The 25786-nt window shown below is 42.2% G+C and overlaps 1 protein-coding gene across 2 annotated transcripts in view; it reads left to right on the top strand.

The window, feature by feature from the left end:
• Positions 1 to 23391, top strand: part of HAVCR1 (hepatitis A virus cellular receptor 1) — a 41888-nt gene extending 18497 nt beyond the window's left edge. For both annotated transcript variants that reach the window (XM_077937381.1, XM_077937380.1), the window contains exons 4-9: positions 69 to 566; positions 3782 to 3889; positions 10165 to 10220; positions 15213 to 15327; positions 19631 to 19664; positions 22727 to 23391. In XM_077937381.1, coding sequence (XP_077793507.1) covers positions 69 to 566; positions 3782 to 3889; positions 10165 to 10220; positions 15213 to 15327; positions 19631 to 19664; positions 22727 to 22871 — 956 coding nt within the window. In that variant the 3' untranslated portion in view covers positions 22872 to 23391. The remainder of the gene's footprint in view (positions 1 to 68; positions 567 to 3781; positions 3890 to 10164; positions 10221 to 15212; positions 15328 to 19630; positions 19665 to 22726) is intronic.
• Positions 23392 to 25786: the final 2395 nt, after the last annotated feature.

Genomic DNA, 25786 nt, shown 5'->3' with positions numbered 1-25786 from the left:
GGTTCCAGCCTGAGGCTCTTGTTTCTTGTTTGACTCATGCTCATTCTCATGTTGATTTCTAACTCCAGCCAGGGTCACAACTACTCCAATTGTCAGAACTGTTCGAACAAGCACCACTGTTCCAACGACAACGACCCTTCCAACAACAACAACTCTTCCAACGACAACGACCCTTCCAACGACAACAACTCTTCCAACGACAACGACTCTTCCAACGACAACGACTCTTCCAATGACAACGGCCCTTCCAACGACAACAACTCTTCCAACGACAACAACTCTGCCAACGACAACAACTCTTCCAACGACAACGACCCTTCCAACGACAACAACTCTTCCAACGACAACAACTCTGCCAACGACAACAACTCTGCCAACGACAACAACTCTTCCAACGACAACGACCCTTCCAACGACAATGACTCTTCCAACGACAACGACCCTTCCAACGACAACGACTCTTCCAATGACAACAACTCTTCCAACGACAACAACTCTGCCAACGACAACAATGGTCTCTACCTTTGTTCCTCCAACGCCATTGCCCATGCAGAACCATGAACCAGGTAAAACAGATGTGTTTGGGAGCCCAAAGACCTTCCAACGAGGAGCTATGAACCATCCAGGGCATTGTATCAAGGTAGAAGGACGGTCTAGAGTGAGAGGTCTTACCTGGGTTTCAATCAGGGTCTCCTCAGGATTTGTGATCCTCCCCAACTCCCAAGTTACATGCATCTTTTGCACCAATAAGCATTTTTGGAGTGAGGGGACCCATTGCTTTTTGTCAGATTCTCAAAGAAATTGATTATTAACCGAAAATAGCTGGACCATTTATTGTAGGACATCTAACAGGGATAGTGTGGATCTGATTCAGCTACGTATGGCTTTATGATGAAAACACAGGGAATGCCAGAGAACCAAAGGTCAGATAAATGAGATTCTGTCCTCATGAAGAGCTCTGAAGAGAGATCATTTAGTCCATTCTGAAAGCAGACCTTGATTTCAAAGAAGTTAACATTTACTGTTTTCTATTTACGAGGCACCATGCTTCATGCATTTAATTGTTAGGATAATTATATTGACTGTAGGTGTGGTTTATAATTGTGAGAACTGAGACAGAATCTAAAAGCTTATTGTTGAAAGTTACACAGATAGAAGCCAGGTGTGGTGGCTCATGACTGTAAATTTAGTCCAGGAGTTCAAAACCAGCCTGGGCAACATAGTGAGACCCTGTCTCTGCATGGTGGTGTATGCCTCTAGTCCCAGCTACTTGGGAGGCTGAGGTGGAGGAATCGCTTGGGGCCAGGAGGTCAAGGCTGCAGTGAGCCATGATGGCACCACTGTACTCTCTAGCCTGGGTAACAGAGTGAAAAAGAAAGAAAAGAGAAAGAAAAAATAAATTTACACAGATACAAAGTTGTTGAGTCAGGTTTTGATTTCTGTTAGCTTGAATTGGGGCCAGTACTTTTAACTACTGGATCATGCCTCCTATTATGAGCACTGAGTTTTATGTTTGGATGAGTTTGCCCTGATCTAACATTTTTACTGAAAAAAAAAAAAAAAAAAAAAAAAACCCTTAAACAACCATGCTGTTTTTTTCAGGGCAGTCAATAACTTACACATTTTTACTTCAAAGGTCCTTTAATTTATTTATGTACAGTGGAAATTGCGAAAGGTGCGATTTATACTTAGGAAAAAGTAACATTGGATTTAAGGGCTTTAGGGATTTGGAATGTACATGTTTATTTTTTTTTTTTCAGTTCAGGCCATATAGTTGATACTTCAAATTCCCTGTAAATAAGATATTAGATTTAATATAAGTGGAGGATAACTTGACTTATAGGTGGGGAAATAGCTTGTCATTCTGAGGACAAGTATAGGTTCAAATCTTCCATTTCCGGGATTTAAAAGATAACTTTTAGTGGAGATTCTCAAAGCCCTCAAAAACCCATTGACCCCTTAGGGTGGCTCTGGATTCTGAGGAGTAACAAATGTCACAACCTCTTAGCTGGAAAAATCTGATGGAACATATTGATTTCCCTTGACTCTCATTGAATTGTGTGTGTATTTAACCAGGAGGGATCTGAAGGATTGGGCTAGTAGCTCAGTTTGGAAGAGAGGGTGTTAGTTAGGTCATAGCTTGGATTTTAGAGCCATAAAGTTTGTAAGAAAAACAGTTTTGTTCCAGGCAGTCGACTTTCTCAATGTTGATTTCACTTTTAGCTTGTGTCTGCTAAGGTGGATGGATTAGTGGACTTGTTTTGGAGAACATCCCCAAGTCATTGACTTCATTTAAAGCCAAGATTTGGGAGAAAGTTGCCTTTCTCCTAAGAGTTGGTTTTTATGGCTATAACCTGGAGGATGGTATCAATTGAGCTTTTTCTTATCTGGATAGTTTTCTAAAGAGTTTGCATGAGTTGAACATTACAGTCCAAGAATGAGAGAACCCTGGAGCGAATGGAATGCAGGGACATTTATCTTTGCATCCAATCCGCCCTGCTCAGTGTCCCTAGTACCTGCTCACTGCCTAAAACATCCATGGAACAATTGTATGTATGGTTGTAGGAGCAGCGGAGAAAAGAAAGATGCCATAAAGACCCAAACTTAGGAAAGAAGTTAAGCTGAAGAGGTCTTTTGCATAGAACTCAATTGGGTACAGACTGCCCACATGACTCTCCTGTGTTATTCTGGTTTTTGTTCCGAAAGAGAGCCACATCCTCTTACGGGTTTGAGCACTAGAGGAAAACAGGAAAACAGTCGAGAACAGGAGAAAGAGTGATGTTGAAAAGTGAAGTTATGGAGACTGTGGTGGGGAAGGAGAAACAGACCAGTGAGAGGCAATAAGGAAAGCCCAGGTTTTGGAATTCATCCAGTCACCGTCACTGATTGACTCTAAATTTCTGTGGTGCTCTAAGAGAAGGGAATCATGTAAATGCTTTGTAAAGAGGCAAGTGATCAACTTTGCAAATAAGGAAATAAAGGAGAGATTTCAGGAAAGGAAAGGGGATTGTAGCCCTATGCTGGAGAATTCCTAATGGAAGCTTTCCAGTGAGAAGTGGAAGATGAGTCAGAAAACACAGGAAATCACCCTTAAAGGAATGACTAGAATGCAGATGCGGAAGGAGCTGGGGTCAGGGTCTGCCAGGAACCTTACCTTTAGGGTTGCAAATCATTACCAAGGCTGACATTGGGCAATATTGTCAGCTTTTAGAGACCTCAAGGAATTAATATTGTATCTGTTCTGTTAGTTACTGGATGTGTGGATAATTGAACTTCAGTAAGACCAGGAAATCCAGAATGGGGCTGTTTTGAAGGGGTTAGAGCATGTTAGTGCAAATTCCCAAGCCCCCCCCTCCCCCCCCGTTTTCTGAAAGTGAAATACTTGTATGAATAAAATAAAAGTTTAATTGGGTGTTCTGCATAAAATGCCCTGTTGTTGACTTTGTGTATTTAGAGAGAACCTGGGGGTATAGAAAGTGTGAGATAATCTTATATATTGATAAGACTAGCTAGAACATTATCTAGATCGCATTTCCTTGTGTTAATGAAATAACTAGACAGCAGGGCAATGCCTGAAGGCCATCTTGGAATACATTTCTAAGAGGAGCCGAAAGGTTCAGAAGTGGGTGGGTAGGAGCCCTGCATGCCCACTGTGGAAGGCCAGGAGAAGGGCCCGTGGAAAGGTGATGGTAATTCCTGATTCTAGTTTTGTTCTTTATTTTTCTTGGGGTGCACATTTTCCTCCACAAATGGAACAATTCTTCCATTCTTTTCATTCCAGTAGCCACTTCACCATCTTCACCTCAGCCAGCAGAAACCCACCCTATGACACTGCTGGGAGCAACAAGGACACAACCCACCAGCTCACCATTGTACTCTTATACAACAGGTAACTGCGTTCTCTTTCCTGAACAGCTGGGATCATTCAAACCTTGATAACCATTGACTTTGTTGAGAGCGCATGCTCTGGAATATGACTGATCTGACTTGAGTGCCAGCACCAGCCACACAGCGGGTCATTTGACTTGTACAAATATCTACCCTTTCTGAATGCTTTGTCATTTGTGTGTGCGGGTTTTTTTTGTTTTTTGTTTTTTTCCCCCTGAGATGGAGTCTCGCATTGTTGCCCAGGCCGAAGTGCAATGGCGCGATCTCGGCTCACTGCAAGCTCCGCCTCCCGGGTTCACGCCATTCTCCTGCCTCAGGCTCCCGAGTAGCTGTAATTTTTTGTATTTTTAGTAGAGACGGGGTTTCACCATGTTAGTCAGGAGAGTCTTGATATCCTGACCTCGTGATCCACCCGCCTCCACGTCCCAAAGTGCTGGGATTACAAGCGTGAGCCACTGCACCCTGCCTTTTTCTTTTTTGTTTTTTTGAGACTGAGTCTCGCTCTGTCGCCCAGACGGGAGTGCAGTAGCGCCATCTCGGTTCACTGCAACCTCCGCCTCCTGAGTTCAACCCATTCTCCTGCCTCAGCCTCCGGAGTAGCTGGGATTACAGGTGTGCACCACCATGCCCGGCTAATTTTGTATTTTCAGGAGAGAGGGGGTTTCACCATGTTGACCAGGCTGGTCTCAAACTCCCCAGCTCAAGAAACCCGCCTGCCTTGTCCTCCTAAAGTGCTGGTATTATAGGCATGAGCCACTGTGCCCAGCTGTTTTGTCATTTGTAAAAAGGATGTAATACCATGATCTTGTAGAATGCTTGTGAGAATCAAATGGGATGAAAGATTTGGGACATAGTTACAGGGAGTAAGTGATAAATCTAATAGCAGCTATTATTATTATTCCTTAGAACATCAAGAATCCAAATGCCTGACTGGCACAGGCAGCTTATGTGATTTGGAAACATCCACAGGCATATTACTTTGTTTTTAGAAATCAGATCAACCAGTCTTGAATCCGAATATATTATTTTGACTTGATTCCTTGGGCCAGGGTCTTAAAACAATTAGATCCAGCCCTCTGGTGTTTAGCTCAAACACCAGACCCTATGCTTCTGACAAGTCCCAGACCAGGAGGCTTCCACTGACTCATCAGATTTATATTTACACGAGCATTCTCAGATGGTGCTATGATTTCAAAGTTTGTGTCCTCGCTATTAAGGGAAAACTCCCAAACTGGGTTTTCTCTCTGTTCTCACACCACCTCAATGACAATCATCAACTCAGATGAAGACTTCCGTGACTGAATGTGGGGAGTTTTTTCCCCATACACCAAGCAGTGGACACCAGCTGTGTGTTCAATTCAATTCTCACACTATCTACCCGGAGAGAAGGTCAGATCCCACAGGTGAGGGGCTCAGTCCCCAAGACTGCCCCTCCCACCCCCACCACACACACCAGTTACAAGTTCGGGCCTCTGAAACTTCTGACCTCGTTTCAAGTTGGGGTTCCCACAACCCTCTCTTTGGGTTCTATTAATTTCCTGGAGTGGCTTCCAGAACTCAGGGAAACACTTACATTTACCAGATTATTGTAAAGGATATTGCAAAGGATACAGATGATGAGATGCACAGGACGAGGTATATGGGAAAGGGTTCCATGCCCTTCCTTGGGAACTCTATCTGCTAGTAACCTCCAAGTGTTTAGCTATCTGGAAGCTCTCCAAACCTAGTCTTCTTTTATCTTTCTTTTTTTCGAGATGGAGTCTTGCTCTGTCATCACCCAGGCTGGAGTGCAGTGGTACGATCTCAGCTCACTGCAACCTCTGCTCCCAAGTTCAAGCGATTCTCCTGCTTCAGCCTTCCAAGTAGCTGGTATTACAGACATGCACCATCACACCTGGCTAATTTTGTATTTTTAGTAGAGATGGGGTTTCATCATGTTGTCTAGGCTGGTCTTGAACTCCTGACCTCAGGTGATCCGCCCACCTCAGCCTCCCAAAGTGCTGAGATTACAGGTGTGAACCACCACACCCAGCCCTTTTGGGTTTTTATGGAACTTCAAGACATCAACATTCCATCCCCCAGGGGCACAGGGAAGGACTCTCTCTGGGAAGTGTCTTATGATCCACAATCAGAAAGGCAGGGGAAATTAAAGTTGTGCCTTCTCAGGTGAAAGGAGAGCAGGAGAAAGTCAAAGATTGTTTCCTAAGGTCAAACATACTTATTATAACAGAAGACTATAATTAGGGATATGGGAGTTATGAGCCGGGAACCGTGCACGTACATCTATTTATCTATATATAATCTCATGACACCACACCCCTAAATTCGTGTTGATAGCTAATTCCCAATGCAAGTCTTAAGAACTGGGGCCTTCGGAGCATGATTAGGTCATGAGAGCCCTGCCTTCATGAATGGAATCAATGCTCTTATAAAAGGCCGAAGGTACATTTTCTTGATGGTAGAGAAACAATAAATTAATTAATTAAACAAAAGGAGGCCCAGGAGAGCTTGTTTGCTCCTTCCCCCATATGAGAACAAATAGAAGACACTGTCTACAGGGAAGAGGACCCTCACTAGATTGAGTAATCAGCCTGTGCCTTAATCTTGGACTACCCAGCCTCCAGAACTGTAAGCAATACATTTCTGTTTAAATTACCCAATCTAAGCTATCTTATCATAGCAGCCTGAACAGACTCAGACAGATGGGTTGAGGACACCCACACCAACATCAAAGAGGTATGCCCCTCTGAGATCCTGCTACTCTGCTCCAAGCAATCCTTACTATTCTTCCAAGTCTGAACAGGCCTCTTAGAGTCTCTGCTCCTTGGAAATGTAGAATTGACCTGTCTTTCCCTGTAATGGAGAAAGGTGATGCTGAAACCTGTCATCTTTCCCAGCTAACTCTCCTTGTTCCCCTTAGTGGTAAGTTCTGGGAGTGCCCTGTGCTGAGTGCCTCTGTGATGCTGAGCTGGCTCTGTGTCCTTGTGTGGCATCCAAGCAAGGTCATGCCTTGCAGGTCTCCTTGTGTGTATGACTCATTGTACTCAGCAGTTGCCAATCTGTAGGCAGCTGCTCCCCAGCCTGCATGGCCTACCTTTTTTGCCAATCATTCCTGGTAGCTGGTTAATTTAAAATGGACCTGCAGTGTGATTCACATAGGGACTCATTCAGTTGGGATTAGATAATGGTGACATTGCATTTTGAAAGTGTCATCCTTAGCGCAAACTGTTTCCAGGCACAAAAACAAAATGAAAACAGATAAAAACACAAGGTAACAGCAGTAGGAGCAACTGCACCCCACTCTTTGAGAGTGTGAGGAGGAAGAAAGTAGGAGTGGGGAATCATTCTCTGAAATACCATGTCAGCGAAACCTGGTCAAGTAGAGTTTTCCAGGGTGGAACAGACAGTGGAGCAGCTGTATCCCCAGGATTTGTGTGGCTGCTGCCATTTTGGCCGTGTATCCAAGGCTCATGGGCCAAGTTCTTACTGTGCCTAAGTTGGCCTTCAGTTGCCTAAAGCCTCATGGAAGCAAGGAATATTAGGTCTGGAAAGGATTGGAGCTGTCACATGGCCCACTACCCACCTTTGACAGATGGATGTGCCAGGAAATGGATATATTATCTTGTTTAATTCTTTCAAGGCAGGCCATATTTAATGCTATTGCCAGATTGAGGAGGCCCTATAAATCTGCTCTGGAGACACACAACTCCCATTGCAGCTACGAGTTACTAGTTTTGTGCCCACAGGAAAATTGTTGAATATTCCTCTTTGGATGATTAGAGAGTATATGATATTTGGAAATTGCATTGCATAATATCTATCCCTCCCCTCTTCCCACTCCTCTTCCCATTATATAATAATAATAGCTTAGTGCCAACCACTTTACATGCATCATCTAATTTAATTGTAACAACTTGATGGGCTGTGTACTATTAATAGGTTGTAGTTCATGCGTACTCTAGCTAGAAATATATATATAGTAGTTTTCCCCTTATCTGCAGTTTTGCTTTTCTGTAACAGTCAACCATGTTCCTAAAATACTAAGATATTTTGAGAGAGACTAAATTCCCATAGATTTTATTACAGTTTATTTCTATAATTGTTCTATTATATTATTTATTTGTTGTTAATCTCTTTCTGTGCCTAATTTGTAAATTGAACTTTATCATAGGTATGTATATATAGGAAAAACATGGTATCTGTAGGGTTTGGTACTATTCTTGGTTTCATGCATCTACTTGAGGGTCTTGGAACATATGCCCTGTGGGTAAGGGGGCACTACTGTATACACACATACACACACATCCCTTTATATACCTATACATACATACATACATACATACATACATACCTGTGTGTATGAAAAGGACTTTGAGTATCAAAGTTACATTGCTAACAGACATTGTCAGTATTGAACTCAAATTTTATCTGACTCCAGTCCATGCTGTTTTTCTGCATCACCCCATCCTCTTCCTGAAACTGTTACTTAAGGTCATAATACCTGTCACAAACAAAGCTGAGATTCTATATATTGCATAAACCTACATTTGTCTCTCTTTCCCTTTCCTTTTCTTTCCTTTCCTTTCCTTTCGTTTCCTTTCCTTTCCTTTCGTTTCCTTTCCTTTCCTTCCTTCTTTCTTTCTCAGTCTCGCTCTGTTGCCCAGGCTGGAGTGCAGTGGCATAATCTTGGCTCACTGCAATCTCCACCCCCTGAGTTCAAGCAATTCTTGTGTCTCAGCCTCCCAAGTAGCTGGAATTACAGACATGCACCATCACGCTGGCTACTTTTTTATATTTTTAGTAGAGATGGGGTTTCACATGTTGGCCAGGCTGGTCTTGAACTCCTGACCTCAAGTGATCTGCCTGCCTCAGCCTCCCTAAGTGCAGGGATTACAGACCTCAGCCACTGAGCCTGGCCTTGCCTTTGGCTTCCTAGGAAGCCTCAGAAACAGTAAAATGTAAACACAGTAATGTAAATTTTGGGGAGATATTAGTCCAAGTTCATTCATGTATAACTATAGCATTGTCACCAGTTACAGAATTTCATAGACCTAAGTATTTCCATTTGATGGAAGTGCAATGTGTGTGTAGGTTATCAGCAGAGGCTCTTGTCACTTAATTAGAAATCATCATTTAACCATTTCCTGTGTGTTTCTTCATCCATAAAAATGCGATTAAGGAACTAACTGGCTGGTAGAATGTAAAGTGTTCTCTACATGGTATATGCTCAGTAAGAAGACAGTTCTGAATTTGACCTATAGTTGTCTAGGAAGGCCAACAGAATATACTCTTTTTCTGGGACAGGGTCTCACTCTGTTGCCCAGCGTGGAGTGCAGTGGTGCCATCTCGGCTCACTGAAACCTCTGCCTCCGAGATTCAGGGATTCTCCTACCTCAGCCATCTGAGTAGCTGGGTCTACAGGCATGTGCCACCATGCCTGGCTAAGTTTTTGTATTTTTTGGTAGAGATGGGGTTTCACCATGTTGGCCAGGCTGGTCTTGATCTCCTGACCTCAAGTGATCTGCCTGCCTTGGACTCCCAAAGGACTTGGGTTTATAGGCATGAGCCACCCATGCCTGGCTGAGAATACACTGTCTATTACAAAGCAGATATTTTAAAACATGTTGAAATTTTTAAAGGTTCAATTCTAAGAGAAATGTATCTTATACATTACATAAAATCTTAATCCTCATATGGCCTAATATGCATTGATCTGGTGGCTGATATATTTTTGAAAGCACTTCTAGATCAAAGCATAAGCACATTGGCAATAGCACAAGAGTTATATGCCACCTGTTTTTGATATTATGGCATATTTTACTCATTCTGAACATAAAACCAATATGACATCCATTCTGATGAGGGTGGTTCTGGTTTTGGATGTACATGCCTCTGACCATTCACTTACAGCTGTTTAGATAGCATAAAAGTATTGATTGCCTTTAAATGGCATTCTTAACCTGGTTCCATAAATGGGCTTCTGTGATTACCCTAAAATAGTAGATACAATTCGTGTACACATGCATTATTTTTTTTAATAAAAAAAAAAGAGTCAATTTTCGAAAAGCCTGTGACAGAAAAGTTAAGAAATACAACTTTCCAGGAGAAATTAATACAACATTAATAACTTGGTATGACTCTTGCAATGCCTGTAGCATTTGATCATATTATCATTCAACTTTTCATCACCAGAAGGCAATGTGAATATATTTAGTGTCTGCAGTGCAAATTCAATATTTTTTGTAATTCTAATTAAATTTCCTTCTTGTTGAGTAGATGGGAGTGACACCGTGACAGAGTCTTCAGATGGCCTTTGGAATAACAATCAAACTGTAAGCATATTCGCCCCATTTGATTAGCCAGATTCAGTTGTATATCTCCCTGGAAGCAAGTTACATTTAAAGATTATTTCTGTAAGACTAACCCACAGATTTTTTTTTCTTATTAAAAAAAGACGAAGAAAATCATTTGACTCTTAAATAGGAGGCTTTAATTTGAAAAGTTCATTTAGGCGACCCAGTTTGTTAGGGATGCCCAAAGAGCCATATGTTACTGAATAGCGTACTTAGATACATAGTACATACACTTTCTGCTGGGCAAAAATAGGGGAAGAAAGAATTTTTTGAGACAGAGCATCACTGTCTCCTAGGCTGGAGTGCAGTGACGTGATCTGGGCTCACTGCAACCTCCGCCTCCTGGGTTCAAGCAATTCTCCTGCCTTGGCCTCCGGAGTAGCTGGGACTACAGGCGCACACCACCATGCCCGGCTAATTTTTGTAAGTAGAGATGGGGTTCCACCATGCTGGCCAGGCTGCTCTCAAACTCCTGACCTCAGGCAATCTACCTATCTCGGCCTCCCAAAGTGCTGGAATTACAGGCATGAGCCACCATGCCGGGCCCGAATGAGCTAATTTAAGGAGAACAAGTTAAGATAACACACCAAGGAGGAATTCAGTTATCAATAGGGAAACAGCATGCTTTGATGGGGTGGAGTAGAGGCCACCCCAAACAAAAGTAAAATGTAAGTGAAACTAACATGTTTATTCACTAATATATTTCCCCTACCTAATGACTGTTTTATGTAGAAATTTTAAAACTTCTATTGATTTTTTTCTATACAAAAATCTCCCCATGGGATGACTTTTTTTTTTTTTTCTTTCTTTCTTTCTTTTTTTTTTTTTAGACAGAGTCTTGCTCTGTCACCTAGGCTGGAGTGCACTGGCACCATCCCAGCTCACTGCAACCTCCTCCTCTTGGGGGCAAGTGATTCTCCTGCCTCAGCCTTCCAAGTAGCTGGGATTACAGGCGCCCACCATCATATCTGGCTAATTTTTGTGTTTTTAGTAGAGATGAGGTTTTGCCATGTTGACCAGGCTGGTCTTGAACTTCTGATCTCAAGTGATCCTCCCGCCTCGGCCTCCCACAAGTGCTGGGATTACAGGCGTGAGCCACCATGCCCGGCCCAGGATGACATTTTAAGATAACAAAGTTCTAAATAATAACTTTGATTCTGTAAAATGTTCCCATACTTTTTTTCTCAGTGAACTTGAGAAAAATTTAAGGGATCTAGTCTTATGACGCTCATCAATGTCTTCTGCGTCCATGTAAGTTAGATTTATTAATGAGATCTTTTCTTTTGGCTCCTGTAAGAAACAACCTGCCTTTTAATTGGTGCAAGTAACTTTTTGAAGCAACAAACAAAAAAAGCCTGAGGTTATGAGAATAATCCTTCTGAGGTTTTTTTTTTTTTTTTTTTTGAGACAGGGTTTCACTTTCATCACCCAAGCTGGAGTGCAGTTTCTCAGTCTCAGCTTACTGCAACCTCCACCTCCCGTGTTCAAGTGATTGTTGTGCCTCAGCCTCCCAAGTAGCTTGGGTTACAGGCACGCACCACCACACCCAACTAATTTTTGTATTTTTAGTAGAGATGGGGTTTCACCATATTGGCCAGGCTGGTCTCAAACTCCTGACCTCAATTGATCTGCCTGCCTCGGCCTCCCAAAGTGCTGGGATTACAGGCATGAGCCACCGCACCTGGCCCGAGAATAATCTTTCCGAAAGCCAGTTGTAAGAAATGACAGCATGGTCATTGTATAAAAAATTCAAAATGATCAAAGCGGGGCTATTTAGTGTAGAGCCAAATGACCTTATGCTATATACCTTAGTGACATTGTGAATGCCACTACATAGGAGTAACATTTAAAAATTTAGCAACTTGTATGGCATGCACTGACTGATCCGACATACTGGCGAAATATCAGAACTGCCACGATGTACATGTTTAATGTGTTGACATATGGCTAGACTTGTGCTGGATTTAAAAAACCCCTCAGAATAGTGGGGTTATTCTTGGTCTCAGTTACCTACAGAATAGGTCTGTTTAGAAGCAAGGGAAAACAATTGAGAGGCAGGTTCAAGGTTGGCAGTAGCAGAAACTTGGGCTTTCTGTGCCTTGACTGAAGATGTCAAGATGTCATCTCCCAGGTATCTTGAACACGCAGAATACATTTTGACCCAGTCGGTAATCTTCCTGGGCTCTATCTTAAGGAAAAAATTGAACTAATATATAAAAATGTATGAGGAGAATGTTCATTGTTAATATTTATAATCATGAAAATATTATAAACAACCTAAATGTTTAATAGTAAGAGATTACTTAGTTAAGCACGTCCATGTATTGGCATAAAGAATGTAGTCATTGGCAGGGCACGGTGACTCACGCCTGTAATTCCAGCACTTTGGGAGGCTGAGGCAGGTGGATCACCTGAGGTCAGGAGTTCCAGACCAGCCTGACCAACATGGTGAAACCTCATCTCTACTAAAAATAGAAAAATTAGCTGGGTGTGGTGGCAGGCACCTGTAATCCCAGCTACTTGGGAGGCTGAGGCAGGAGAATCACTTCAACCCGGGAGGTGGAGATTGCAGTGAGCCGAGATCGCACCACTGCACTCCAGCCTGGGCGACAGAGCATAAGAACGTAGTCATTGCAGTGCATTTACTGACATAGGTTATAGCATGTTATAATATGTTGGTTATAACACATTATTAAATGAAAGAAGCAACTTTTAAAATAGGATACAATTATGATATACTAATTCATATAGAATATAGTAATTATTTCTGTTAAGAAAAAATCCTAGAAGGATAAAAAGTATATAAAGCAAAAAGTATATACTAGAAAAGTATATAAAGCAAAATGGCAAAAGTGCTCATTTCTGGATGTTAAAGTTATGGTTTATTTATTTATTCGAGACAGAGTCTCACTCCATTGCCCAGGCTGGAGTGCAGTGGCACGATCACAGCTCACTGCAGACTCATCCTCCCAGGCTCAAGTGATCCTCCCACCCCAAGCCTCCCAAGTAGCTGGGACCACAGGCACGCATCACCACGCCTGGCTAATTTTATTTTTTTCTGGAGACAGGGGCTCACCAAACTGGTCTCAAACTCCTGGGCTCAGGCTATCTTCCTGCCTTAGCCTCCCAAAGTGCTGGGATTATGGGTGTGAGCCACTGTCCCTGACCTGGTTATGGTTTTCTTAGTTTTCTTTTTTTATGCTTAGCTGTACATTCTAAAATGAGCATGCAGTATTTGTGTATTGTAATTAAAAACTGAAAGCAAATCCTGCCTCCTGAAACCCCATTCTCCATCTACCCACATTACATTTCCCTCCCACCCCATAGGTAAAGTAATAACAACGCAGTTTTGTACTCCCAGACACTGGCTATGCCACTTCTTAGCAAGCATGGCTCAAATGCTGTTACTCCACTATATTCATGCGTTTACCAGGAAGTACCTAAAAGTACCCTTGCAAAGAACCCTATTGAATCTACTGTTGCTAGATATAGAAATAGGTCCAGAGAGGCTAAACAGTTTGTCCATGGGCACATAGTGACTAACTAGAGGACCTGGGATTCTTTTTGTTGTTGTTGTTGAGACGGAGTCTCGCTCTGTCGCCCAGGCTGGAGTACAGTGGCCGTCTTGGCTCACTGCAAGCTCTGCTTCCCAGGTTCACGCCATTCTCCTGCCTCAGCTGCCCAAGTAGCTGGGACTACAGGTGCCCACCACCATGCCCAGCTAATTTTTTATATTTTTAGTACAGACGGGGTTTCACCATGTTAGCTAGGATGGTCTCGATCTCCTGACCTTGTGATCCGCCCGCCTCGGCCTCCCAAAGTGCTGGGATTACAGGCGTGAGCCACCGTGCCTGGTCAAGACCTGGGATTCTAACTCCAGAGATTAAGCTTTTATAAATGAGAAGACTTGGCCTTCACTCAGATTCTCCCCTTTCCTTCTATTAAAATACCTACCCGGTGGACTCTCTTTAGGATTAGAACTAAGTCATGAAAGGGGGACTAGCATGACGCCTGGCACATTTCAGGCCTATTCCAGGAGGTAATGATCTCTTGTGATAGGCACCAGAAGACTTAGACAATTCTACATTTCTGCATGATCGTTTAGCATTGAATTGTTAATCATAGCCATGTCTGCGTGCACCTACTCTCAAATCTATTTATATAGATAGAGACAGAATCTTCAATTACAGGTAAAAAGACAAGTAAGGACTATAATCAAGGACAAAATTCAATAACTGAGCACATTAAGATAACATCACATCAAGTCAATTTATATAAACAAAATTTTCTTTTTCTTTTTTCTTTTTTTTTGAGATGGAGTCTCACTCTGTTGCCCAGGCTGGAGTGCAGTGGCGAAATCTTGGCTCACTGCAACCTCTGCCTCCTGGGTTCAAGCAATTTTTCCTGCCTCAGCCTCCCAAGTAGCTGGGATTACAGGCATGCACCACCACGCCCAGCTAATTTTTGTATTTTTAGTAGAGATGGGGTTTCACCATGTTGCCCAGGCTGGTCTCAAACACCTGACCTCAGGTGATCCACCTGCCTGGGCTCCCAAAGTGCTGGGATTACAGACATGAGCCACCACGCCCAACATTTTTTCTTTTAAATATCACAAGAGGATGTATTTATGGATATAACCTATTGACTTTCAAAACAGTAAATTAAAAAATTTACATACAAACCCATTTTAAGCATACAGTTTTAGTTTTGACAAATGTGTGCACCTATGTAAATACGACCTCAAGCAAGCTAGAAAACACCCCCATCATTGTAAAATATGTTTTGAATTTCAAATTGTCCTAGATTTTCACCATAGGGTTATAAACTCAGATCATTTGGTCTTACCCTTATGTTCCAGAAGTCCCCAAGCACCAATACAGGTAAATACGGCTGGGTAAGTGATTCTGGGAAACGTTTTCTCTTCATAACTTTCTAACAAGATGCTTTTTTGATCTGTTGTTGTTTCCTTAGCAATTGTCCCCAGAACATAGTCCACAGATGGTCAACACCACTGAAGGAATCTATGCTGGAGTCTGTATTTCTGTCTTGGTGCTTCTTGCTGTTTTGGGTGTCGTCATTGCCAAAAGTAAGTCATTTCAAGATTGTTCCTAAGGGACTAGAGCAAGGGATGTACAGCCAATTTGCCTGGGTTCACTAGTTTCATAAGCCACGTGATTTTGATTTCACACGACTTCCCTTTGTCCCTAAATCCTCATTTGTAAAAGGCACATGGTAATACCATCTACCTCAAGGGGGAAGGGAAATGAAGTTTAAATGCATTAGGACCTACAAAGCACTAAGAATGGGAGGTCGTATGCCTGTAATCCTAGCTACTTGGGAGGCTGAGTGAGGCAGGAGGATTGGTTGAGCCCAGGAGTTCAAGACTAGCCTGGGCAACATGGTGGGACCCCATCTGGTTAAAAAAAATGAAAAAAAAAAAAAACAACAAAAAACACCACCAGCCAGGACCAGTGGCTCATGTCTGTAATCCCAGCATTTTGGGAGGCTGAGGCAGGAGGATTGCTTGAGACCAGGAGTTCAAAACCAGCCTGGACAACAGAGTGAGACATTGTCTCTAAAATAAAAGGAAAAGAACAAGAAGAAAAAGCACTGAGAATGGTTCCTGGCACATGACAAGGGCACAGCAATCTTAAACTGTAATCGTAGTTAGAAAGATCCTTTTGCCATAAATCTTTATAAATCTCATGGAACTTACATTCTAGTGGAGTTTTCACTTAAAACCACTATTTTTTTAAACTTATTATTTTTCAATTTTTATTCCCCTATGGAAAAAATTTAATTCTATAAGAATTTTTTTGAGACAGAGTTTCTCTCTTGTCTCACAGGCTGTAGTGCAACGGCACGATCTTGGCTCACTGCAACCTCCACCTCCTGCCTCTGCCTCCCAAGTAGTTGGGACTACAGGTGCCTGCCACCACGCCTGGCTAATTTTTTGTATTTTTTAGTAGAGACGGGGTTTCACTGTGTTAGTCACGATGGTCTCAATCTCCTGACCTCGTGATCCACCCACATTGGCCTCCCAAAGTGCTGTGATTACAGGCGTGAGTCACGGCGCCCGGCCGAATTTTTGTATTTTTAATAGAGACGGGGTTTTGCCATGTTGGCTAGGCTGGTCTCAAACTCTGACCTCAGGTGATCTGCATGCCTCGGCCTCCCAAAGTGCTAGGATTACAGGCATGAGTCACAATGCCAGGCCAAGAAAAATTAAATACAGATGTTCCTCAGTACCATTGGGGGATTGGTTCCAGAGCTCCTCGATTCCAAAATCTGCAGATGCTCAAGTCCCTTATAAAATGGTGTAGTATTTGCACATAGCCTACTCACTTCCTCCAGTATACTTTAAATCTTTTCTAGATTACTTAGAACACCTAATATACAAGGTAAATGTCAGGTAAATAGTTGTTATATTGTATTGTTTTTATCTGTATTATTATTGTTGTGTATTATTTTTATTTTTTTATTTTTATTTTTTTTAATTTTCAATTTGTGAGTGGTTGAAACTGAGGATGCCAAACCTGTGGCTATCGAGGGCCAACTGTATCAAGAAATAGGAGTTTATTGGGTAGTGTTGAGATCTGGAAGTCAACACACCATTGTGATATATAAGATTTAGTCTCTCCGCCCTACGAGATCTAATTTTTGTCACTGTGGGGGTGATATTGTTAAAATTTTACAACACTCATTTAGCAGAAGAGGCACATGAGACATTGGGTGGGGAAACTGATAGCAAGACAAAGACTAAAAAAGTAAAACAAAAGTTTTCAAAAAGCAACCACTTCATGTCTTCATGTCTCCCTTCTGCTAGTTGTGTGTGTGTGTTTGTCTCAGTATAACCTGCCTCTGGTAAAAGAACCCTAGTTAGCTGTTTTGCAAGATGTGGTATTTGAAGCCATAACTGATCTAGTTCATGGCTCTGGGCAGAGGACAATCAGAAAATTAAGAGTATGTTTGACAAATTTGAGGAAGTTTTTACATAATTATTTTGGAGCTTGGGTAGTCAAAGTGATTATTTAGAAATTGGGTAAAATACCTTTCAGGGAAGTTCAAACTTTCCCTCTGAAAGTACTTGAGTACGTACTTGAGTACGCTGAAAAAAATAGATTATTAGGAGATTAACAGGAGAAAAGGAATACGTATTTATTATGTGTACAGAAGCCACACAAAATATGAGATGGAAGAAAGGGCCAGATGACTGGAGCTTAAATACCCTTTTCTTTCCTTCTTTTTGAGGCAGAGTCTCTCACCCTGTCACACAGGCTGGAGTGCAGTGGTGTGATCTCAGTTCTGTGGGGGAAAGAAAGAGAGATCAGACTGTTACTGTGTCTATGTAGAAAGAAGAAGATATAAGAAACTCCGTTTTGTTCTGTACTAATAAAAATTCTTCTGCCTTGAGATGCTGTTAATCTGTAACCCTAACCCCAACCCTGTGCTCGCAGAAAGATGTGCTGCGTTGACTCAAGGTTTAATGGATTTAGGGCTGTGCAGGATGTGCTTTGTTAAACATGTGTTTGCAGGCAGTATTCTTGGTAAAAGTCATCGCCATTCTCCAGTCTCGAGTACCCAGGGACACAATGCAATGCGGAAGGCCACAGGGACCTCTGCCCAAGAAAGCCTGGGTATTGTCCAAGGTTTCTCCCCACTGAGACAGTCTGAGATATGGCCTCGTGGGAAGGGAAAGACCTGACGGTCCCCCAGTCCGACACTCATAAAGGGTCTGTGCTGAGGAGGATTAGTGAAAGAGGAAGGCCTTTGCATTTGAGATAAGAGGAAGGCATCTGTCTCCTGCTTGTCCCTGGGAATGGAATGTCTCGATGTAAAACCCGATCGTACATTCTGTTTACTGAGATAGGAGAAAACCGCCTTATAGCTGGAGGTGAGACATGCTGGTGGCGATACTGCTCTTTACTGCACTGAGATGCTTGTGTAAAGTCAAACTGGCCTATGTGCACATCAAGGCACAGCACTTTTCCTTAAACTTATTTATGACACAGACACCTTTGCTCACATGTTTTCCTGCTGACCCTCTCCCCACAATTACCCTATAGTCCTGCCACGTCCCCCTCACTGAGATAGTAGAGATAGTGATCAATAAATTCTGAGAGAACTCAGAGACCAGTGCCAGCGTGTGTCCTCCATATGCTGAGCGCCGGTCCCCTGGGCCCACTGTTCTCTCTCCATACTTTGTGTCTTATTTCTTTTCTCAGTCTCTCATCCCACCTGATGAGAAATACCCACAGGTGTGGAGGGGCTGGCTCCCTTCAAGCTCACTGCAGTCTCTGCCTCCCAGGTTCAAGCAATTCTCCTGCCTCAGCCTCCTGAGTACCTGGGTTTACTGGCGCATGCCCCCACACCCGGATAATTTTTGTATTTTTAGTAGAGATGGGGTTTCACCATGTTGGTCAGGCTGGGCTTGAACTCCTGACATCGTGATCCGCCTGCCTTCACCTCCCAAAGTGCTGGGATTACAGGCATAAGCCACTGCACCCGGCCTTAAATACTCTTTTCTTAGGGGAGAGAAAAGTGATGGATGTGGGCAATTTTAGAGGAAGAGTAAATGATTTTTAGGGGAGATGAATGGGCCCAAAGAACAGACTATAGGGCGGGACAAATTCCTCTGGACTCTGGATGTGTTGTCAGCTCTAGTCTTCTCCCTGTGATGTGCATCAATTCCCCGCCCCCATCCCCCCCAACCCTGCCACCATTGATGAGGTATCTGGGGAAAGGATTCACAACAACAGAGTATCTTCTGGAGGATCTGGCCTTTAGCTAGATAGGGGAGCTTCAGAGAAAGCCCTTCCCTGCATATGCTCCTCCTCAGGTACTCTCACTTTGAAGTCCAAAGAAGCCTGTTTGAGGGTTTTGTATTCTGAACCCTAATGACCTTAAAATATGCTTTCCTCCTTAAGCAAAAATAACTCATTATTTCCTTCGTTAGGAGAGAGATGATTGGTAGTACAAACTCTTGCAAAGGTATCCTTCGATAGAGGTGACTTTTAAAGTATATGGCCTTGTGACCCAGTTCATCTGAAACAAATCTTGGTTGATGCCTGTTGTTCAGCAGCCCATCAGAAGGATCTTGGACTTACTCATTTTTTAAAAATGAAAGATAATTTAAGAATTGCATTAAAGTTAGGGAGGATATGTGGATGAATACACCAAAGCATTAATGAAATTGAGATACTGTACAGTAAATGGCTTGTTTGGGTCCTATGGAATCAAAAGGGACATGGGAAGGAGATACCTCAAGGTACCAGAGAAAAATCCAAGTAATAACAGAAATAATACACTTGATTGAAAAAATATTATAAACTCTTGCTGAGATGTTTAATTTTCTCTTCAACTCCTCTCTCCCCACCCCTGTAATTTAGAGTATTTCTTCAAAAAGGAGATTCAACAACTAAGGTAAGCTTGAAAGTATTTCTGTTAAAACTTTTGAGGTTCCTACTCTGGTAAAATAAAAACAGATTTCTGTCTCTCTCCTAAACTCTCCATCATATACCTTGGATCCTGACGGTCTACTTTAATGAGCAATTCTATTATTTACACCTTCCAGTGATATTTGTAGCTTTGTGTATTTCCCTGGAGTTGTGACAGAGCTGGTACAGAGGGAGCATCTCAGTCCTAAGCTAACCCCATAGGGCAAGATAACTAAATTGCAAGATTTGCTCGACGGGACCAAACATTGAATGAGTTGTTGCTTTAGTTTGCTCTTTTGTTTAATGCTTTGTCTTTTTTTTTTTTTTTTTTTTTTTGAGACCAAGTTTCAGTCTTGTTGCCCAGGCTGGAGTGCAATGGCACCATCTTGGCTCACCACAACCTCCGCCTCCCGGGTTCAAGTGATTCTCCTGCCTCAGTCTCCCGAGTAGCTGGGATTACGGGCATGTACCACCACACCCGGCTAATTTTGTATTTTTAGTAGAGATGGGGTTTCTCCATGTTGGTCAGGCTGGTTTCAAACTCCTGACCTCTGGTGATCTGCCTGCCTCGGCCTCCCAAAGTGCTGGGATTACAGGCATGAGCCACTGCACCGAGCCATTTTTTCTTATTTTTAATAGAGATGGGGTTTCACCATATTCAATGCTTTGTCTTACTGAGTGTTTATTGACTATTATATTCCAAAGAGATGAATGAAACAGACAAAAACCATGTAAGCAAATAAGCATGGTTCTTTTACGTCCTTACAGATAAACAGCATGGGGACTATAGAACAGGATGAGGGTCTGTTTGAGCACCAGGAAAGCAGCTAATTTGGAGGAAGATAACTCCTGGCTGCAGGAGCAGTGAGTGCAAAGGTACTGAGGTAGGGCAAGTGCCTCCAGTTTTCTATAGCTTCCGTCATTCCCTGCTGCTCCCTACCCAGCCTGCTCCACTGATCTGTATTAGCTGTCTAGCCTTGCAGGCTCTTGAATTTGCTTTTAAAGACCTTTCAGTCTATCCTGCTGCCAAGTTGCTTTTTTTTTTTTTTTTTTTTTTGAGACGCCCAGGCTGGAGTGCAATGGTGCGATCTGCAACCTCCACCTCTTGAATTTAAGCAATTCTCCAGCCTTAGCCTGCTGAGTAGCTGGGATCACAGGCACCTGCCACCATGCCCGGCTAATTTTTGTATTTTTAGTAGAGACGGGGTTTTGCCATGTTAGTCAGGCTGGTCTTGAACTCCTCACCCCAGGTGACCTGCTTACCTTGGCCTCCCAAAGTGCTGGGATTACAGGCGTGAGCCACTGCGCCCGGTGCCAGTTGCAATTTAAATACCCTTTACTGCATCTATGCCCCGAGGCCATCTGCCCCATTGCCTGTAATGGTAGGAGACAACTACCTAGTTCTAAAGCCATCCAGCCTGCTTCATTTGATACAGGTTGAGTTTTAAGCAAGGACTTTCTTTAATTCAGAATCCCATCCCTCTTACTTAGGCTTCCATCTATTAAGCCTAGGTCTCCTTCACTGGATGCTTGTACACAGACTTTCCTGAGTCTGAGTTAATTACCCAAGCCAATCCACAGAACCTGTCTGAACAGTGACCAGCATATTGTAAGTGCTTAATATACATCGACTTTTGTTATTGCAATCAAGCCCTTTACAGCAATAAACTGTGAGAGAGGCACTATTCTCATTTTACAGATTGGAAAACAGTTTCAGAAATGTTGAGTGACATCTAAGGTCACATCACATAGCATATGAAGGACTCAATCTCAGGAATCCGTGCTCATAAATATTTCTGGAATGACAGAGAAATGTGTAAAGTATAAAAAAAGCAAAAAAAAAAAAAAACCACACTAACAAATTATGAACATTTCCTCATAACATTATCTTCTTGGCAGTTCTATCACACTGAGTCATTTGAGCTCATTGACACTTAAACTAAGTGTCTTCACACATGGATGACTGACCTGTTGAGGGACCACAGTGGAGCTTTGTTTTTCATGGTTCTTTAAATGTGTGAACATGTGTTTCATCTGCAGCTGAATGAAGACAAGGTCCATACTTTGGGGGCAGGCTTTGTTAACAAATAGTCACTATATACAAATATATTATATAAAAATAAGCAGTTACATCAAACGCTACACATAAGTTAAAATTAAGTCCACCTTCATCCCTCACTTGTATTTCCACTCTTTCTACTGATTTCTTTTTTTGAGACAGAGTCTCATTCTGTTGCCCAGGCTGGAGTGCAGTGGTGTGATATCGGCTCACTGCAACCTCCACCTCCCAGGTTTAAGTGATTCTCCTGTCTCAGCCTCCCGAGTAGCCAGGATTATAGGCACAAGCCACCACATCTGGCTAATTAAAAAAAATTTTCGTAGAGATGGGGCCTCGCTATGTTGCTCACGCTGGCCTCAAGCTCCTGGCCTCAAGGGATCCTCCTGCCATGGCCTCCCAAAGTGCTGGGATTAGAGACATGAGCTACTGCACCCAGCACAGGAAGATTTTTAACACTATGATCCAGTGTACACTTGTGAAACAGTACAATTTAACTATATGCAATGTTTCTCTATTCTGTTTTTATCTTGAATGTAGGATGTAGATTGCTAAATAGATTTAAAAACCCTCTCTAAAGGATCACAAGCCACAGTTGGAAAAACACCAGTCACCCAATTCTTAGCCACATTTGAAAATGTGCATCTTGATTCAGCCACTTAGTTTGATGTCACAGCTCTGTATTTTTAGATTTTCCATTTTTGTATTCTATTATGTGAGTTGCAAAGAGACCAGTCTGAGTTTTTCAATACTTCTTAGGTTGTCTGTCTAGCTGCTTATTAAACAGACTTTTCTTCAACTTAATAATAAGAGCCCCACTTTTTACAACTCTAGAAAAGCACTATTTATTTTATTCTTTGTGTGAACCGGGCTCCTATAGTCTCGAATACCTGATATTGCCTGATCATAAACAAAAGTGCAGCTCATATGTGAGAAGTGGTCTGCCTTTTTTTTTTCTTACTCATGTTATTCTTCAACAACTCTTTCTACAGTGTTTCATTTAGCAGCCATCAAATTAAAACTTTGCAAAATGCAGTTAAAAAGGAAGTCCACGCAGAAGACAATATCTACATTGAGAATAATCTTTATGCCATGAACCAAGACCCAGTGGTGCTCTTTGAGAGTTTACGCCCATGACTGCAGAAGACTGAACATATCAGACGTCTTTTAGACTCCAAGACAATTTTTCTGTTTCAGTTTCATCTGGCATTCCAACACGTCAGTGACACTGGGTTGAGTAACTCTCTCGTTCCAAGCTGTGTATAGTCAGCCTTATCATTAATGTAGTCCTAATTTTTTGTGCTAAAACAGGCTCAATCAATCCTTCTGATCATTGTAGAGTTCTCTGTCAAACATGAACACTTTAGAATTGTATGTTCTCTTTAGACCCCATAAATCCTGTATCCATCAGAGAGAATAGTCACTGGAAACATAGCAAATGAACTTCTATCTTGGCCATCAGAGCTGTGCAGAAGAGGGAAATCTGTCTTAAAAATCAGCAAATCCAATGTGATACTTCATTTGGAAGCATTACATGATAATCTCTTGTTTCTGTATTATACTTCCAAATGTTGCATTTCCTGTGTTTTCCAAAGGTTTCAAATCATGGGTTTTAATTTCCTCCATGGGGAAATAAAGTGAGTTTAATTCACCCTAACAGGTATGGCTGTTTTTTCATGACTCTGGAAATGTGATGCATTAAGTACTGGATCTCTGAATTGGGGTAGCTATTTTACCAGTTAAAAGAGGTGACAATAGTATGGAACACGTAGATACCAGGGAAAGAAAATCATTTGCCAGGTGATTCAACACATTTATGCAATTTTTTTTTTTTTTTAGATGAAGCTTTGCTCTTGTTGCCCAGGCTGCAGTGCAATGGCGAAATCTTGGCTCACTGTAACGTCCATCTCCCGGGTACAAGTGATTCTCTTGCCTCAGCCTCACAAGTAGCTGGGATTATAGGTGTCTGCCACTATGCTCAGCTAATTTTTTGTATTTTTTTTAGTAGAGACAGGGTTTCACCATGTTGGCCAGAATGATCTCGAACTCCTGACCTCAGGCGATCCAGCCGCCTTGGCCTTCCAAAGTGCTGGGATTACAGGCATGAGCCACCATGCCCAGCCCATTTATGCAATTTTTATCACATGTGTGTCACGGTGCTAAGCATTTAAACAACCACCAGGCTTTCTGAACAAATTTTTAGAACCAAGAAGGTCAGAAATAAAAGCAAAAAAAAAAAAAAAAAAAAAGGCTGGAGTGGGGAAAGGGCTGCCTTTTCTGCCTTACAAGTTACATTGCAGATACAAGTGTTTGAAACCAACTAGTTTTGACCCAAATTTTAAATTGTCTCCAAACCACTTTTATGTTTAAAATTGTTTTGGAGGCTAGTGCCGTGGCTCATTCCTGTAATCCCAGCACTTTGGGAAGCCAAGGTGGGCAGATAGCTTGAGCCCAGAAGTTTGAGATCAGCCTGGGCAACATGGCAAGACCCCCTCTCTATTAAGAAAAAAATTTAAGAAAATACTAAAAAAAAAAGATAAAATTGTTTTGGAAAGGCAAAGTGTGTTTCTCATATCTAATCAATTCCTGTATTTTTTTTTTTTTGACAATTCAGTTAGGCTTATTGTAATGATATCTTTAGTCAATATAAAAAAACAATATAAAAAAACAATTATACTAAACCAGTATAATTGTTTAGAAGTATATGTTTGCCGGCCAGGCACCGTAGCTCACACCTGTAATCCCAACACTTTGGAAGGCTGAGGCAGGTGGATCACCAGAGGATGGGAGTTCGAGACCAGCCTGACCAACATGGAGAAACCCCATCTCTACTAGAAATACAAAATTAGCCGGGCACGGTGGTGCATGCCTGTAATCACAGCTACTTGGGAGGCTGAGGCAGGAGAATCACTTGAACACGGGAGGTGGAGGTTGTGGTGAACTGAGATAGTGCCACTGCATCCAGCCTGGGCAACAGGAGCAAAACTCCATCTTAAAACAAAACAAAACAAAACAAAACAAAAGTATAGATTTGCAAGGGCTAGATTTGTCAGAAAAAAAATATTTCTACATGAATAGTTAAGGCTGGGTATTAATTTCAATTTCAGTTTGAGTAAACTCTGAAATAATTCGTGGTTGAGGTTCAGAGCTACCCATACCATAGTTGTCTGGGACAACAGGATGCTTGCTTTCAGAGGAAACTTTTTGTTTCTGTTTTTTTGAGATGGAGTTTTTTCCTTGTCACCCAGGCTGAAATGCAATGGTGCAATCTTAGCTCACTGCAACCTCCGCCTCCCAGGTTCAAGTGATTCTCCTGCCTCAGCCTCCTGAGTAGCTGGGATTACAGATGCCCACCACCATGCCCGGCTTATTTTTTTATTTTTAGTAGAGACAGGGTTTCACCATATTGGCCAGGCTGGCCTCCAACTCCTGACCTCAGGTGAGCCACCCACCTTGGCCTCCCAAAAGTGTTGGGATTACAGGCATCAGCCACCGTGCCCAGCCAGAGGCAACATTTTTAACACTGTTATCGTTCTAGGAAATTATAGGTCCTTTGAAGGAAAATTCTGTGGGCAAATAAGATAGTGATGTATGGTATTTCAGTTTTCCCAAATGTGGCTGGCCTGATCTGGTCAAAAATTTTATTATTTTTTTAAACTGTAGTGTCTTTTTTTTTCCCCTCAAATTTAAGGCAACATGCACAAAACTGGAGATTCGAAATTAAAGCCAAGATTTGTAGCTTCTCCGGAAAGACCTGGCAAGATTGGACTGGATTGCTATGTGACCAGGACCCCACTAGATGGCCCTCTAATCCCCAAGTCCTTACTGCATGCTCCCCTTTGTTACCTGGCTGGCAGGTGTGGGGTTTTTAACTTTATGGCACCTGCTCTATTCTCTGAATCCTTCCTGGGGATTTATGATGCATGATAAAGACTCCGGGAATCTGGTTAGCTTTGCTTAACACAACATTTCCAAAACTTGTTGGAATGCATGAGCACAGTGACTAGTAGCATTCTGTGAAGTACAATGTATGGGGGCTTAGGAGTTTAGGG

This window comes from Macaca mulatta, chromosome 6, assembly GCF_049350105.2.
Source record: "Macaca mulatta isolate MMU2019108-1 chromosome 6, T2T-MMU8v2.0, whole genome shotgun sequence".
Classification (NCBI taxonomy): domain Eukaryota; kingdom Metazoa; phylum Chordata; class Mammalia; order Primates; family Cercopithecidae; genus Macaca; species Macaca mulatta.
The sequence above is the reverse complement of the archived record's forward strand: the minus strand, read 5'-3'. Positions and strand labels throughout refer to the sequence as shown.